Here is a 17222-nt window from a genome sequence, read left to right as displayed (position 1 = left end):
TTATTCCTCGGAAACTGCATCGAGAATGAAGTGCAAAGTAGTAACTGTTTAATTGATAATTACATAAAGTATGCGATATTTTTGGAACGATATTTATTTCAGCAGTATATGGCTGATCGTTAAATATTTACTGGATTTGTTTTAATATCTTGCTAATGGTTAAAGTTATTATACTTTATATACAGGGTGTTTCACTACGAGCTTTACGACTTTAGATTCTGCATTATATTTTAGATAAAATTTGTATGAAGTACCATAGGTCAAAACTTCATATTTTTTGAGTTATTCATCTTTTTTCAAAAATTTTGACAGTTAGGGACAAACTTTATAAGTTTATACTCTGAAGTTAATATCTCATTCATTTACAATTATAAGGTCTTGAAAACTTTTGCATACGAAGAGTGGGTAATGTTCTTTCCGGAATTTACATCGAATTTCGGCATCGGCATTTTTAATAAGAGTTGTAGTCTGCTAGCATCAGGCTTTATGGCATGGTTTGGTCCTATAGTATAACCAAGTAAGTTGATTACTGTTTGATTGGATTTGCTCTTTGTTTTGATTAGAGTCGAGCCATATTTGTCTGTGGCTTTCAGAAAGTTCTCAAGATTTTTGTCATGTTCTACCTTTGTCTTACCACAGACACCGTTTCCTCGATATTTGGTAGTGGATAGGCATTAAGTTGAGTGAATCGATTAATTGTTTGAGAGTAATCAATGACAAGGCGCTTCTTGTGAGTTTCATTTTTAGTGATAAAGACCCGTTTACACGAGTAGAGTAATGATGCAAGTACTTGGTAGAGTAGAGTAACTCTACCCGTAAAAACGATCAGCGCAGTAGAGTAGCAAGTAGAGTGCATAGTACGTGGTAGAGTAGAGTGACTAGCAACATGTGGCAAAGTAACTCTACTCTACTACCACCACCACCGCCAAAATATCCACTTGCCTGCGCACTCTACCCATGGAACGCGGTCAATTCTGGTAGAGTAGAGTAGGTAGGAGAGTGCATAGGGACGCTGTCATTCCGTCTGGAGTTGTGTTTTGTGTAAATAGTGAAAATGAAGTTCACCGAAGATGAACTTCATTTCACTTTCCCTTTAAAACTTGTAGAGATGTATGGCGAATACCAGTGTTTATGGAATTTAGGTAGTGTACACTACAGAAATAAAAGTATGAGGTAAGCTGCGGAGGATGAAATCGTCGAAAGAATGGCAAAAGGGGGCTTTGGAGTAAACGAGCTCAAGCAAAAAATTAAGGATATAAGGTGCACTTATAATCAAGAGTGTTTAAAAATACAAAAATCAAAAAAATGGGGTTCAGGTTCAGCCGATGTATACGTTCCGAACGTGAAATGGTTCACTCCTATGGAAGCAATCATGAAAGGTGCAAAAAGAAACAAGAAAACTGAAGGCTCACGGGCAAGTTACAGGTTTTTATTACTTGTTAATAAAAAATACAATAAGAAATAAAAAATGTATTCTTATCAAGATAAAAGAACTGAGGCCCCGTGTGTATTCCTTCTTTTAAGCCACTCTCTCATCCACTCTTTTCTTTGTTACAAAGCGACCTCAGTTACAAATGCATTTGCAACAGTAGCTAAACAATTTTGAATCAATTTTCTTTTTCTTGAATTCATTTTGTACTAAACAAACACCTACTTCACAGTATACTAGCATAGGTACTATACTTGTAACTCTCCTCGTGTGAACGGTATCAAGCCATTTTTGGTAGACTAGCGAGTAGAGTCGACTCTACTCGCTACTCTACTCTCCTCACAACTCTACTCGTGTAAACAAGTCTTAAGGACTTGCGCTCTCCAAAGGGATTGACTTTCTTCAATATTGCCATCATTTAAAAGCTTTTTCACCTCATTTTTGATAAAAATCTGATCTTCATCACTGTGCTTGCCTGATCTTACTGCAATAGGTTTACAATTTAAAGTCGGGTTATAAAACAGAGGAACTACAAGAACTGAGGCTTCAACTACACTACATACTTAAATATAATAATCATATCAGCACAGAGATTTTTAACTATAAGTAAATTAATAATAGGAGTGGTCACCATTCTTAATATTTTGAGTAGTCACACCTTTACCTTGAGAGGTATGCGATAATAGAAACGGCCACGGAAATAGAAATAGTCCATGTACATGGCTTCCTAGGGAGTTTGGACAGATTAGCGAAGTAGTTGTTAATAAAACTGACAGAGCTACCAGTATCTATAAGGGCATCAGCACGAAGATCTTTTATAAATTCAGGCACTATAGCTTTCTTCAATAAAGCAGGAATAGCAGCAATAATGCAGGTTGTGAAGTTATCGTAGCCTTCAAAAACATCGCCAGGTGCACTAGTGCTCTTGGAGCAGTACACCTTTGCAAAGTGCCACTTTTTATTACAGAATTTGCAGATAGATTCCCGGGCAGAACAGTTTTTCCTTCGATGTATTGGCCCACCACAAAAAAAACATGATTGTCCTGACCTATAAGAGCTAGCAGTAGTTGGTAGCCGCTGTCACAGTGACAGCTGCTACCAACATTGACATTTTGGATGTATTATAAATATCGTTTATAATATTAATACCTACAAACGATAGGGACTTACCTTACCCAATTAATTGATACACAATGTTGCTACCAACTTTGACATTTTGGTTGTTTTATAAATATCGTTTATAATACTGATACATACAAACGATAGGGACTTACCTTACCTAATTAATTGATTCAGGTATCGTTCTATCATAATAAACTTTACGTATCTTAATATTTTTCAACTTTCTATCTAACCGAATCTAATCCAACCATCTGGTCAATGTATTTTGTGGAATATCTACATCGACCTATTTTACCTTACACCTTTTAATTTGTTGTAAATATTAAAAAGATTTTTTTTGTCAAAAGGCCAGTACAAAACAGCATTTTGTTTTATATGTCATACGTACTTTTTTTAGCCTAAAGCTACAATACGACAAGGACAAACTGTTGATGACTGATGAATATCGTGCCATCAGCACTGCAACAGGCATTATTATCATTTGCGACTTCTTATTTATTCGAAACAGCCTTTTCTGTAGTTACAATAATAAAGAACAAGTACAGGTCAAAAATAGACGTGAGAAAGAAATGAAAGTGGCGGTTTCCAAATTGGAGCCCCGGTTTCAGAAGCTATGCTCAGAAATGCAAGCACATGCTCTCATTAGCCAGTTGGATAAATATCTCTTTTTATTTTTATGCATATGTTTTGATTTTGTTCTTATTTTCTAATAGAAATTATAAATGTCCAAATAGTGTTTTTCTGATAAGCTGCTACTAGGCGAGTACTAAAATTGCTAAGTATATTTGGGGCCTGTCCAAAAATGTCCCAAGGGCACCACAGTACAAATAAGTTTGGTAAGTCCTGCCATATAGGATACTACGATTACTTTATATTAATATACTACTATGTATAACATAAAAAGTACGTAAGTAAAATTATTATAGATAGAGAAAATGGTTTACTTAGTTTCTTTTTATGGTTTACTTTACATAATTAAAAATCAAAACATTTCTTGTTATGTTTGGATTGTTATGGAAGATTTTTATGTAATAGTTTTATTCTATATTTTGTTTTTATTGTGTATTCTGTTAGTGAGTGTTTTCCGCATTTTATACAATTAGTAATTTTACAAGAATAAAATTATAAATAATATGCGAAGGGTATCGAGATAAAGAACTGATTTATATTTATGGCCTCTATTACAAAAAGTCATTCACTAGCTAGGAAGGGGATGGATAAATCAATATTGTCACTGCTTGACCGATGAATTTTTTAAATGTGGCCTACAAAAGAGCTTACAATTTTTTTCCATTGAAAATGCAGAAAGTCAATATAATATAATGAATATTTAATGTATTAAACATAGGAATTAGTTTTAATTATAATGTATCTTTGGATCAAAGCGGTACGGAAAAAGTATGTAATTTTAGAAACTCTTTATTAAGTTCTTTTGCTTTTGTAACAAAAAAGTTTTAAGGTTAATAATAAAAAGTAGATTTTTTAATTGTTATCTTTGAATATAGTAAATACTGTACATTATTAACATTACAGTATAATTAAATGTTGATTAATAAGCACGTTTACAAAGACGCTATAGATACAGTGTAGAAACCACTTATGGAATAAAATTGTTTGTGTCCTTATTCTAAAAAATAATAAAAAACGTTGAGATACCTTAACTTTTAAATTTAAATGTGCGCTTTTTAAACATAAATTTGAATGTACAGTGTGATTCCACGCAAGTCTGGCCTAGTCCATAATCTCCATAATAGTCCATAATCTGTATTTTAACAGAAACATCCTTTATATTTTTATGTTTTTAAAAGCTCCTTAACAACCTGATCTCAACGAACTATATCATGTAGGGTCTATAATGAATAATACAAGGTGAAATTTTGAAATTAAGTATAATTTTCTTCAAGACAATTAAATCATAGAATACCCGAGGTAATTGATTGGATTACATTAAAATAAATGCTCAAAATGTTCTCCACCTTGTTGTTGGCAATAACACAGTCTCCTATAAAACTCGTCCCGAACTTTGTTTAAAGTTTGAGGTGAAATATTCCGTATTTCTGTAGTTATCCTTTCTTTGAGGTCTTCAATGCTAGTTGGTTGTGTTGCATATACTTTGTTCTTGAGATAACTACACAGAAAAAAATCCAAAGGCGTAATATCTGGCGACCTAGCTGGCCACTCAATAGTACCCGTTCGTCCAATCCATTTATTGAAGATTTCATTCAAGTAATTTCTCATCATTAAAGCATAATGGGGTGTTGCACCGTCCTGCTGGAACCAGACAGTTTCATGCGGTAGGGTCGATCTATTGGATTGGGATATAAGTTAGCCAACTGAGGAAGAACATCGTCTATTAGCATGCTTAATACCATCTACAAATATAGGACCAATAATCTCCTCCCCCCCCCCCCCTATATCCGATGGGACTGCCTCTATCAGAGGTGTGGATTTCCACCCGGGGATATGTTTCAGTATTTGGCTTCTTACCCTTATGTTTTTCTGTGTGTTAGGTTGGTAATTCCTAACGCCACAACCCCCGTTTGGAGGACCTTTTCCTTTCTTTGAGTTCTTCCGCCCTCTCGACCATTGTGACTTTTTCAGCCATCCTCTGCTCTCGAGACCGTTGACCGGTTTTCACCTGTACCCCAGGCAGGGACCCTCACAGGGTGCTATCAGCCGGGTCAGCTGAACCCTGGTTTTTTTAGAGGTGTTACTCCTCTATCCCTCCTTTTTTATCCGGGCTTGAGACCGGCTGCATCGGTTATAGAGCTACTCAATTCACCCCATACCAATCCAGGCAGAGTTATATAAGAATAAGTTAATATAACTTATGGCCAGAAGGCTGGCCTAGATATTAACCTCGCGAAAACAGAGTACCTATCTACAAGATTGATGACAACGTAACAATCAAAGGAAAGGATAAATTCAAATACTTGGGGTTTATAATCACGAAAAAGGCAACAACAAAGGAAGAAATTACACAAAGATTAGGACAAACTAGAACAGCAATCCGACAACCTAACTCTAACTAAAATATGGTGGGATAGACACCTAAAGATAAAGACAAAAACACAGATTTATAAAACATTAGTGCGAAGTATTATGACATAATTATGGGGCTGAAAATTGGATCATAAATAGAAAAAACAGTAGTAAGATAGTAGCAACAGAGATAGAATGCCTGCGAAGATGCTGCAGAGTAACAAGAATGGATAGGAGAAGTAATGACGAAATAAAGCAAAGAACATCAATAGAAACAGACATACTAACATATATAGAACAAAAAAGACTAAAGTGGTATGGACATGTAAGAATAAATAGCGACAGCAGATGGATAAAGATAATAACCGAATGGAGCCCCATAGGAAGGAGGAAAAGAGGACGACCCCGAAAATCCTGGAGGAACGAAGTAGACGTCGCCATGAGTAAGAGAGGCCTAAACGATGGAGAATGGGACAACAGAGAGGGATGGAAACGGTTGAGTGAGGGAAGGCAGTGAATACTGTAGAATCTCTAAATATATATAATATGATCTCCTATAATAACCTGCGCAAAAATTCAACTTTTTTATATATATATATATATATATATATATATATATATATATATATATATATATATACTGCCTGGCATAAAATTACGGTCACCCCATAATTTGAATTTATTTTAGAAATTATTATTCTTTTTTAACTATTTTCAGTTGTAACATAATTTACTAAAGGATTGCTTGAAAAAAATTGTTGTTGCTGTTTCTATAAGTGTTTGAGGTAAAACGGACCCCTTAACCTAATTCGTAATAACCATTATCAGCATAATTTTTGTTTTTGTGGTTTAAACGTCAATTAAAAATTACTGTTTGTGTAGTGTTGCCACTGTCAGTGTATTGCAATGAGCATAGGTTTTGACGACAAGAATTGTCTCGGCGTTAGAAGATGGCCACAGTCATTATGGTATGGATGGTAAATCGATTTTTTCTTTTTCTCAGCTAGAGGGGGGGTTTGGGGTGAAACCGGAGTGTAGGAGTGGTAAACTTGTTTTCCTTTCTTTTGGGGTCTCAACATTTACATTCTTAGCAATATTCAACTTGTTCTTATGATTTTTAGAGGTCAAAATCTCTGTGACGACTGGACTATATTCTTTTGTACGTGTCTGTTTGTTGTATGACATTATTGTCAATAGTAGTTATATTTCTGCTCATTACGAAATTTGTCATAAGTTAAGTTTTCTATTTTAATAAACTTTGAGAAAACGTGTACATTATCATCATCATCACTGGCTCGACAACCCTTTTTGGGTCTTGGCCTGTTTCAGGATTCTTCTCCATTCTGATCTGTTTCTGCTTTTTTTCTCCAGTTTTTTATTTTTAAGGTTGTTATATCATTTTCTATTTGTTCTAAGTATCTCAGTTTCGGTCTTCCTCTTGTTCTTTTTCCTACTGGCATCTGTTTGAATATTTTGTTTGGTATTTCGCCTTCTTCCATTCTTTCTACATGTCCTATCCAACGCAGCCGTCCTATTTTAATGAATGTTATAATATCCAGATCCTGGTATATTTTGTATAGTTCAGAGTTGTATCGTCTTCGCCATATTCCGTTTTCTTTTGTGCCCTTATATATGTGTCGCAAGATTTTTCTTTCGAAGGTGGCTAACAACGTTTCCTCTCTTTTAGTGAGTGTCCAGGTTTCTGAGCCATATGTGAGTAGGGTTTTATATATTTGGCATTTTGTCTTTCTTGCGACGTTATCTGATCTTAGGTGTCTAATTAAGCCATGGTAACATTTATTTGCAATAAATATTCGCCTCTTCACTTCCTCCGTAACGTTATTATCAGACGTGACTAGGGATCCCAAGTATATAAAGTTTTTTACCCCCTCTATGTTGTATTCTCCTATTGTTATATTTTGTGGCTGCCTTCTTTCTGCGTTTTTACTTACCTGCATATATTTTGTTTTGGTCTGATTGATTTTAAGACCACTATTTTGTGCAGCTCGTTCTATTTGGTTGTATGCCTCTATCATTTCTCTTCTTGATCTTGCGATTATGTCAACATCATCTGCAAATGCTAGTATTTGCACGCTTAATTAATGATTGTTCCTCGTGTATTGACTGTTGTGTCCCTCAGTATTTTCTCGAGTACGATGTTGAACAAGATGCATGCATCATGCATCTTGTTCAACGTGTACATTAGGTTGTACAAATTATAGGAAATCGAACAATTTCATCATCTTCTTCTTCTAGTGCCATCTCCACTAATGAAAAGGAGCGTATGTGTGCTTAACCCGGTCCAGTTGCAAATGTCAGGATATTTGTCGTCTACCAGGACCCCTTTTTCCTTCGACTTTACCCTTCATCAGCTGCAACAACTCGTACTTATCATTTCTAAGTATGTGCCTCAAATATGCTGTCTTTCGCTTTTTAATGGTGGTCAAAAGCTCTGTCTCTTCCCATTCTGTGCCACACCATTTCGTTCGTAATATGATCGGTCCATGGTATCTTAAAAATTCTCCTAAAAAGCCACATCTGAAAAGCTTCCAGTTTTCTCATTAAGTCAACATTAACAATCCAGGCTTCGACACCATAAATACGAATAGAGTGGATATAACATTTTACCATCCGATATCGGATTTGCAGATTGAGCCTTTGGTTACTCAGAAATTTCCTCATCTTCAAAAAGGCTGCTTTTTATTCCTCTATTCTTGAGCGAATTTCTGATTTCGGTTTCAGATCTTCCGTAATCCAGACTCTTAAGGATTTCATTTTGTCCACTTGATCAATATCTTCATTTTTTATCTGGATCCTTGTAATGACTTTGCCCCTCTTACTGATAACCACGGTTTTTGTTTTCCTTATGTTTATTGTTAAACCAGACTATTCTCCAGTATCACAAATTGTGTTCAGTAACGTCTTCTGGTCTGTCTCACTTTCAGCGATAATGACTGTATCGTCAGCATAACGTATGTTATTTATATTTTCACCATTTATCTTGATCCCTTCTGTACAGTTTTCAAGTACTTGCGTAAATAACTCTTCGGAATATATATTAAATAGTAATGGTGAATGTACACAGCCCTGTCTCACTCCTATACTTATCTGTTGCGCATCCGTGCTATTTCGATCTAATGTTACCACAGCCTGTTGGTTCCAATAGAGGTTTCTCACTATATTAATGCCATTTTTATCGAGTCCTTTTCTCTTTAGACGTTCCATGAGAATGTTATGTTTAACTTTGTCAAAAGCTTTCTCATAGTCTATAAACGCAACGAAAAGATTTTTTTGTTAGTCTCGACATTTTTGGGCAAGAGGTGTGAAACTATACAGAGCTTCCACTGTTCCGAAAGTCCAGCTGTATTACTCGTTGAATCACTTTTTTAATAGTCTCAATCACTTTTTGAATAGTCTTGCATGTATAATCTTTAAAAATATTTTTAATAAGTGTGACATTACAATGTGATCAGCGAATATTTTTTTTTTTTTTTACTAAAGACACAGAAGTGTACTTACATTAAAATCTGGTCAGTAAGACCAATTATCAATTTGTTTCTAACTTAAATTACTAATGAAATCTTAAAATTAGGTGTCTACTCAGTAGTATCTTTCCTATTATTTCTAATAACTAGCATTAAATTTAGCATGCATACTTGCACAACACTTTACTCTGCTTTTCACTCACTCATTATACCAGTTCAAAAGGCTTTGTTCATTTGAGCTTTCTCTCTAGGTTCGTATTGTCGAGGAGCTGGATAGCCTCGACGTTTACATGATGATGGAGTCGTTGTTCATGGCTCCCTGCAAATTTCTTGATTATCTGATTGACGTCTCCCATCTTGAGGTCCCGGTGAAGGTCGTTGTTCCTAACGTACCAGGGCGCATCTACGATGTTCCTCAGCACTTTATTCTGGAATATCTGGATTACTTTGATGTTACTAGGCTTGGCACAGCCCCAGAGTTGGCAGCCATAGGTCCATACTGGTCTCAGTATTTGTTTATAGATTAGGAGTTAATTATTTATGGATAGAGAGGAATGTCTTCCCATTAACCAATACATTTTCTTGTAGCGGATGCCTAGTTCTTCTCTTTTCTTCTTCACGTGAGCTTTCCAGCGAAGTTTCGCATCAAGAGTGATCCCCAAGTACTTTGCTGATGTTGCAATAGGCACTTGGACATCATTTATTCTAATTGGAATATTATTAATTCTTTTATTGGTAAAATTTATATGGACTGATTTATTCTCATTCAGCTTAATTTTCCATTTTTTGATCCATTCATGGATTTTATTTATTGAATTTTGTAGTTTTTCTGTAGCTTCTTCGACGGTGTTACTTACCGCTAAGACAGCAGTGTCATCTGCGAAGGTAGCTATGGTGTCGTCTTCTAGTTCAGGTATATCACACGTGTATATTAGGTATAGGACTAGACCCAATACACTCCCTTGTGGAACACCTGCTTCAATATCCTTGAGATCAGTGTATGCATCTTCTTGTTTAACTCTAAAATGTCTGTTCGCTAGATAGCGAATATTAATGGATTTTTTAACCTTAAAAATTATACCTATATATTATTTTACTCCTTTACTTTTTTTACATAAAACTTGACATAAAAATTTGACAGCATTTATTCAACAAGTGTACAGTTTTAAATATTTTGGGCGTAAAAGACAAATAAGCACTAAAAATAGGTACAAGAATGGGTCGAGATTTGGTAGTATGTATTTGAATCTTACAATATCCATACATCTCAATGTAGAAAGTTAGACTTAATGTATCTTAAAAGCTTAGTAATACAAAGTTTACAAATTGATATAAAACAATACAACTAGTAATTATATAACGAGTAATTAACAAGAAGAAGAAAATTATTGTTTCATGAGTACCTGCAATAGTTGATATTTTCCAGTTTCAAAGAAAAATAATCAAGTAACGAACTTTTATTATTATACTTGGCGAACTCTATTTACGTCCATTTTTGTGATGACTTAAAGATATGCTCAATAGCAAAACAGGCCAGAATATCTACCATATTTCTATATTAAATAAGAAAAGCATTCATAATATTCTAGCAATAAATGGTACGATTAATTTGCCCACGGTTAAACATGTTTTTTTAATTAAACAGATGTCTAATTAAAAAACTTAATACTCATGTTGTGTTTGTTAAATGTACCTAAAAAAAGTTTAATATTATTTAAGTAATTAGTATTTTGTGAGTTACTAAATATTTAAAATTATTATTTTCTAGGTCATGATTACTACTTCATCTCAACCTCTACAAGCGACGACCCTCATAGGAGGATAGGTGGTCGATGTACAACTCACAACATGAAGATCGTGTTCAAAGTCTGGGGCCCACCTCCGACTCCCGCTACGGTTCCGCCACCGCCGGTAACGGCAAAGCCGTCGTGGTGGTCCGTACCATCGCCACGAACCACGACGTCCTCTACAACTTGGACGACATCTACTACGGCGCCGTCATCCACCACCACCAAGAAGTCCAAGGCTTACAACAAGCATCCCAACGAGGTAGTGAAAAGTGAAGAATTGACACTCGGAGGCGGCGCTCCGACCGCCGCCAAATTAATAGTGCTCGCGTGTTTGGCAGCGTTAGCGCTACGATGAAATTTTTGACCGCCCCCCGTACTAAGGACTCGGAAACCATATCTGAGTGTACCCCTTATAACAAATTTGTTGTCAACCCTTCCTCCCGTATGTATATGAAACGTCAGAATAACCCGCGCATGTTGGACATGGGGTACAATTTCTGAGTATACTATTTATCAGACTTGATGTGTTCTTATTCCCAACCGTGGCTTTATACGGTTATGACTGTCTTGATATGACCTAAATTTATCCTAATTTATATAGAAACAAATTTTTGAAATCCGTTGATAATCTGGGTACTTATTGCAGCTCTAAAGAATTGATTTCTAAGCAAAATCTAAATATTTAATAAATGTAAATACTCTTGGTAGGCCTAAGAATGATCGAAATTGTTTTGTACCTTTTAATTATAATCTAAAACATTTATTTTTTGAATTTAATAACGTAACATCCCAACAAATAGCATTAAACAACAATGTTGACAATAAGAAGCATTATTTGAAAGAGTATACGAATACTAAAAATTTGAAGAAATTCATATAAAATTGAAAATAATATTTACTTAGATACTTTATTTCTATTATTTTTTTATTGAGTTATTGTTGTGGCTTCCTCTGATTTCTTTTGGGAGAAATTGTTAAGTTCTATTGATAAATGGCAGTCGTTATCAATAACGCTGTAAGAATTTACTGTATTTTCTTCCTAATATGTTGTATAGGAAGATTATAATCAAAGAAAGAATAACACATAGAGAACTAACGTATATAAAAGAAAATAATTCAACTTCTTTTAAAAAAGTATAGAATAAAGAACAAGGTTTTAAAATGCCTTTTTCTAAAAAAAGTATAGAAACAAGAATAAGATTTTAATATTAATTTTTTTTTGTCGTTGCCATTTACTATCCGAAGTGTCAAATAAAAAAGGCAACTCATTGCAAAAGAAAAAGAAGAGTATGGAAGTAAAATTTAAGTCTGCAAAATAACTCAAACGTTGATGACAAATTGTCTTTTTACGAAAATATAAATCTAAAATTAGTTTAAGAAAAACATTTTGTATAAACAATATATAGTTACAATGATAATAAGATCGTTTAAATAAAAACCAGTTCTTTGGATAGCTGTGATATGTCCGAGATGCCTTAGGCAAAACCCTGTATATATATTTGGTAACTAATTATTTATAAGATAAATTATTTTTAGTCATTGGAATTTTACATTTCCAAAATGTACTTTTAATATTTTACAACGTATTTTTATTTCCTGCCTAAAGTTTGTCAGGGTTGTTGTCAATCTACGAAAAATATTTATTACGACTGGTCTAATAAACGAATTTTTAAACTTAATTTATCGGAAAACGTAAACTCAGTCCTGTTAAAAGCCGGCCCTGAAAGTATAGCTGCGTATTTACAGTTTCTTATTAAGTAACGATGTAAATTTAACAAGCATTCAAGTGAAGCCTGCATAAATCCAGCCAGAGTCCAAATGAAACTGCGTTCAAAATAAATTCAGCAAACGCATTGAAATTAACTTGTTAATTCAATTTCATGCTTGAAGATGAGCGAAAAAAATCTTGTTTGGTTCTCCGTCAAGTACTATTCGTTCATTCATACCCACTATTGTTTCGTTATTTAAATGTTTTTCCAAACATCACTTCGGCATATAAAGAATAATTTCAAGTATTTAAAAAAACTTACAATGAAATAAAAAGTTCTAAACATCTAAACGGATTAAAATTATCTTCAAAACGTATTCAATCCAATCGGATCATCATCAGTGAAACCTAGAAGTAAGCATTTCCACGTTAAAATGATTAATGCAAATAGGTCCGATTTTGACTGTAAAAATAAAAATGTGGTAAATACTTACATCTTAAGAGTAGTTAAAACTAGCTAGCTACATATATAGGTATAATGACCGTTAGATTACATGAAAAACATATTGAATTTTAAAAATGTGGTGATCCGAGGTCGGTGTTATAGGATATCACTAGGATTAAAAATTCTTGTAATAAATTTTGCTTCCGGATCTGATCAGTTGGCTGGTTTCAACCATTGGACCAAGTTGTTTATTTTTCGAGTAGGGATAACTATGGTCCCTTAAAGTGATGTCTTATAACATCGAACTCATGTCACCCCTTTTTTAAAATTCAATATGTTTTTCATGTTATCTAAGTCAAAATTTTACTCCTTTGTATTAATCATTTTAACGAGGTACTACTTCTAGGTTTCACTGATGATGATCTGACTGGACCGAAAACGTTTGGAAGATAATTTTAATCTGTTTGAATAATTTCTTTAAAAATTTTAATTTTTACTTCATTATAAATTTTTTAAACTGTGTTATACAGCCAACCACTGAGATTTTCCATTATAATTTATAATTGAAATAAATTATTACGGTATTTCATACAATATCAACAATATCTCAGAATGTAAGTGCTTGTAGATCTAATACCTACTGTAATTTGTGAGGTTTATTTTGTTCTTCTTTCATACTAATTTCTTAATAAATTTTCTTTACTTACGACTTGTAGTCATAGTCCATCAGTTTTGTGGGAGATTTTCTGCTGGAACAAATAGGTAACTACTCTTTACAATTTTTTTTTTTTTCGTCTTCATAGAGGGGGGTCTGGAATCTTCAAAAGACATCTCAGTCCAGGACGCCGCCTGACTGACGTTAGTACAGGATTCGTTCTTCGTACTCCAGGCGATAGTTCCCGAGGTACTTTAAAATGCCTTCTCGTCGCCGAGTCTACGCCAAACGCCTAACTGCTAAACCAGACCCACCTTTGTCATCCAGCGATCTGGAAGCGGAATGGCTGCTGTAAGGCTGGCATCACTCTTTACAATTTACCAGCTCGTCACATGCTCGTGGTGACTGATCTGTTTTGGTAGATTTCATGTGATCATGTGCATCGAGAGCATTTGTGGCCATAGGAAATATTGGAGGTTTTATGATGTGGTTGGTTTTAGGCGATTCGAATTTATTGTCTTAACATTCATAGACGAAGGTTAATAATTGGCGGCAGGAAGGCGAAGGTTGTATTTGGTCATTCTAAACCTGCCATTGTAGACCGGTTGGTAAGTGTGCTGTGAGTTTTCACAAATTTGATAATTCTTACTCAGATAGGTTAGAATTTGATGCTGTTAAATTGGACTGAATTCATTAATATATTCCCAATATGCGACTTGGGCACTACATTTTAATATCTACAAAGAACGAAATATATTTGAGACAGAGTTTACGTCTACCATAATTTATATATCTAATTTGTATATAGCGTTACTATTATTTTTATATCAATAACTTTCGTGTCTAGTAGTTGTGTATTCGTGCAACGATTTTATTTATTATAATCTAAAATATTTATGTGACCATTTTACAAAAAAGTGTGATATTCGATACAACCCTGTAGACGTAATGTTATTATTTAGCTTTTCCAATAACCATATTGTTACACAATAGTCTTATTTCAAATATACACAGCGTATAAGAAATACTGTTTTTGTACTTTGTTTTCCTTCATACAGAATAAATGGAAGTTGCTTTGAAGAGGGTGAATAGTAAACAACTGTGACAATCATCTAATAAAAAATTCTAAGAACATTGACGATTTCTAAATTATACATTTAATGTTATTGACGTTGTTTCCGATACTGTTTGTCGTACAATTTCAAGGAAACGTATTATTTGATGGCCTGTAATAATTGAGAAACTTCTTCTATATATAAGTTTTCAAAAGTACCAACAACTATTTTACATAACTAATGCCAAAATGTTTTCATGTCTTTAAATATTTATGACAATTTAAACTAGACAGATACTATATAATTTGAACACGTTATTAAATACTTTTTGCTTTTTTAAGATTTTAATAACGTTTTAATACCAACACGATAAATTATCGCCGTCAGTCCTGAAGTGTACATAAAGCAGCAATATTGAAATTCTTAAGTTACCATCTACTGATAGTCATAGAAATGATGTTCAGCTATAGTAGTTTGTTAATTCGACATATATAGCTTAAAAAACAGTATGCACATATATGTTGCCGTGAATACCGAGCTGTATATCATACTGTACACAGTAGGTTTCTTTTTGGACTGTAATTTCACCCCATAAGATCCTTTATTATCTTTTTTGGCTCGATTAAGCCACATACATCATAAATATTTTCTCCTGCATATTCGTTTTCTTTATTGTCTCCTGTATTCTCATTTTTAATTAATATTTTGCATTCTCGTTCTCTATAATATTGTCTCGTGCATTTTCGTTCTGAATTTCACTTTCAGCTTCACTGCTTTCAAGGTTGGAATACCACGGTTCGCATTCATTTTAAATGTCTTCGAATGCTTCGTAAACACATATTAACATATAATTAAGTACGACGATATGTGAAAGTTACAGCGCACATCAATACAAAGATTTACGTTACCGACTCTTCTTGAAAACAAATGTGTATAAGTAACTTAACGTATTCATTGTCAAAAAATTAAATGCAATAATAACTAGGTTAGGTCCAGAAAATTATAATTGAGATATTAATTAACATTAAAATATTCTTGCCATATTCTTACCGTATTCTCGCGACTTTTTTATGAACTCCCGTTGTTTTTATCACCAGCATGAATTTGTGAACACTTTTGTACAGAGTTCCATCATGAAAAAAACAGGTGACGCATAGTTTAACGAACTAGTCTGTTGAAAAACACTAGTTTGGTAAGACGCAATAATTAAGTTAATTGTGCACATCATTACGTAGCCGCAGGGACTTTTTTATCGGAAGGAGGTGGTAAATCTTCTAAAGACCTTAACAGGCCGTTTCCCGTTAAGGATGACCTGCTATGTATTGGATTCAGGGTTGAAGGGCCCATCCGCACGTAGTCTCCCCAGAGGATTCGTACTCACATATACACTCAAAGCTCCCTGTCTACCAACCTCCTTATCCGTACTACTCACGCGGTAGGTCCTCTCCAGACCGATGCATCACATGAATAGCCGGTCTTCACTTCCTCTCTCTCTCTTTTCTCTCTCGTTTCTCTCTCTCTCTCTCTCTCTCTCTCTCTCTCTCTCTCTATTTATTTCTCTTATCTTTACTGCAGATTCCTCTCTAATATTTTTTTCTTTCTAACAATTCGAATTACTGCCTCCAGCATTGCCTTATTTTCATGCTTTCCCCTCATTTCTACCTGTATTTGCACTTCCCTAGCTACCTCCCTGTGTAATTCGTTTCTATCTTCGTAGAACATTCTGCACTCGAATACAGAGTACTCTGCCCTGCGAACGACGTATTTAACGTACTCATCCAAAGTTCGCCTCGTATCTAGAACTACCCCCAAGTACTTTACCTTTTTGACAACTAAGATCCATTTTCCCCCTAGGACAAAAGCTATATGGTCTCTGGCTCGCAAAAGATCTTAGCTTCAGTATTTTCGGCCGTCAGCATGAGGTCCCTGTTTTCCATCCACGTCTTCACTTTGTTGAGAGCATAATTGCCCTGCATCATCCCTCTTTTCCTCCCAGTTTTCATTCTGCTCCATCAGCACCACCACGTCATTCGCATATACTATTGACTGTACACCAACGCCCAGATCGGATTCCAAAATATCATTGTACAGAACATTCCAATGCAGGCCCAGAACGGAGCTCTGCGACAATCCCGCCGTGGTGTTCATACAGGTATTCCTCGCAATGTTGATGTATCTATCTGTGAAGTAGTCCTTGACCAAGTTCTGCAAATAGAGAGATATTCTCAAGTCGTCAAGTAGTCTGACAATAATTTTCCAACCAGCACTATTAAAAGCATTTTTTATATCGAGGAAGAAAGCTACTATTCATCTGCTCTTACATATGAATATCTCCCTCTTGATTTTGCTTATGGTATCTACCCAGATTTTTCTTTCTAGAACTGGCGCTCGGATATTTCACCTTTCTCCATTATCTCTCTTTCAATTCTTGTCTTCACAAGAATCTCAAAGACCTTGCCTAAGGTATTTAACAGACATATAAGTTGACGCCGCAGGATCCTCTAATTTTTTAAGATCTCCTGGGAAACCCGCATGGACTGACGAGGATATA

At 34.7% G+C, this 17222-nt stretch overlaps 1 protein-coding gene across 2 annotated transcripts in view; it reads left to right on the top strand.

Annotated features, from left to right (window-relative positions):
* The window catches only part of Ephrin (ephrin), a 259839-nt gene extending 245198 nt beyond the window's left edge, over positions 1-14641 (top strand). For both annotated transcript variants that reach the window (XM_072531945.1, XM_072531943.1), the window contains exon 4: positions 10787-14641. In XM_072531945.1, coding sequence (XP_072388046.1) covers positions 10787-11163 — 377 coding nt within the window. In that variant the 3' untranslated portion in view covers positions 11164-14641. The remainder of the gene's footprint in view (positions 1-10786) is intronic.
* Positions 14642-17222: the final 2581 nt, after the last annotated feature.

The sequence above is a fragment of the Diabrotica undecimpunctata genome, chromosome 5 (assembly GCF_040954645.1).
Source record: "Diabrotica undecimpunctata isolate CICGRU chromosome 5, icDiaUnde3, whole genome shotgun sequence".
Classification (NCBI taxonomy): Eukaryota; Metazoa; Arthropoda; class Insecta; order Coleoptera; family Chrysomelidae; genus Diabrotica; species Diabrotica undecimpunctata.
Note: the sequence above shows the minus strand (reverse complement) of the source record. Positions and strands in the feature narration are given on the sequence as shown.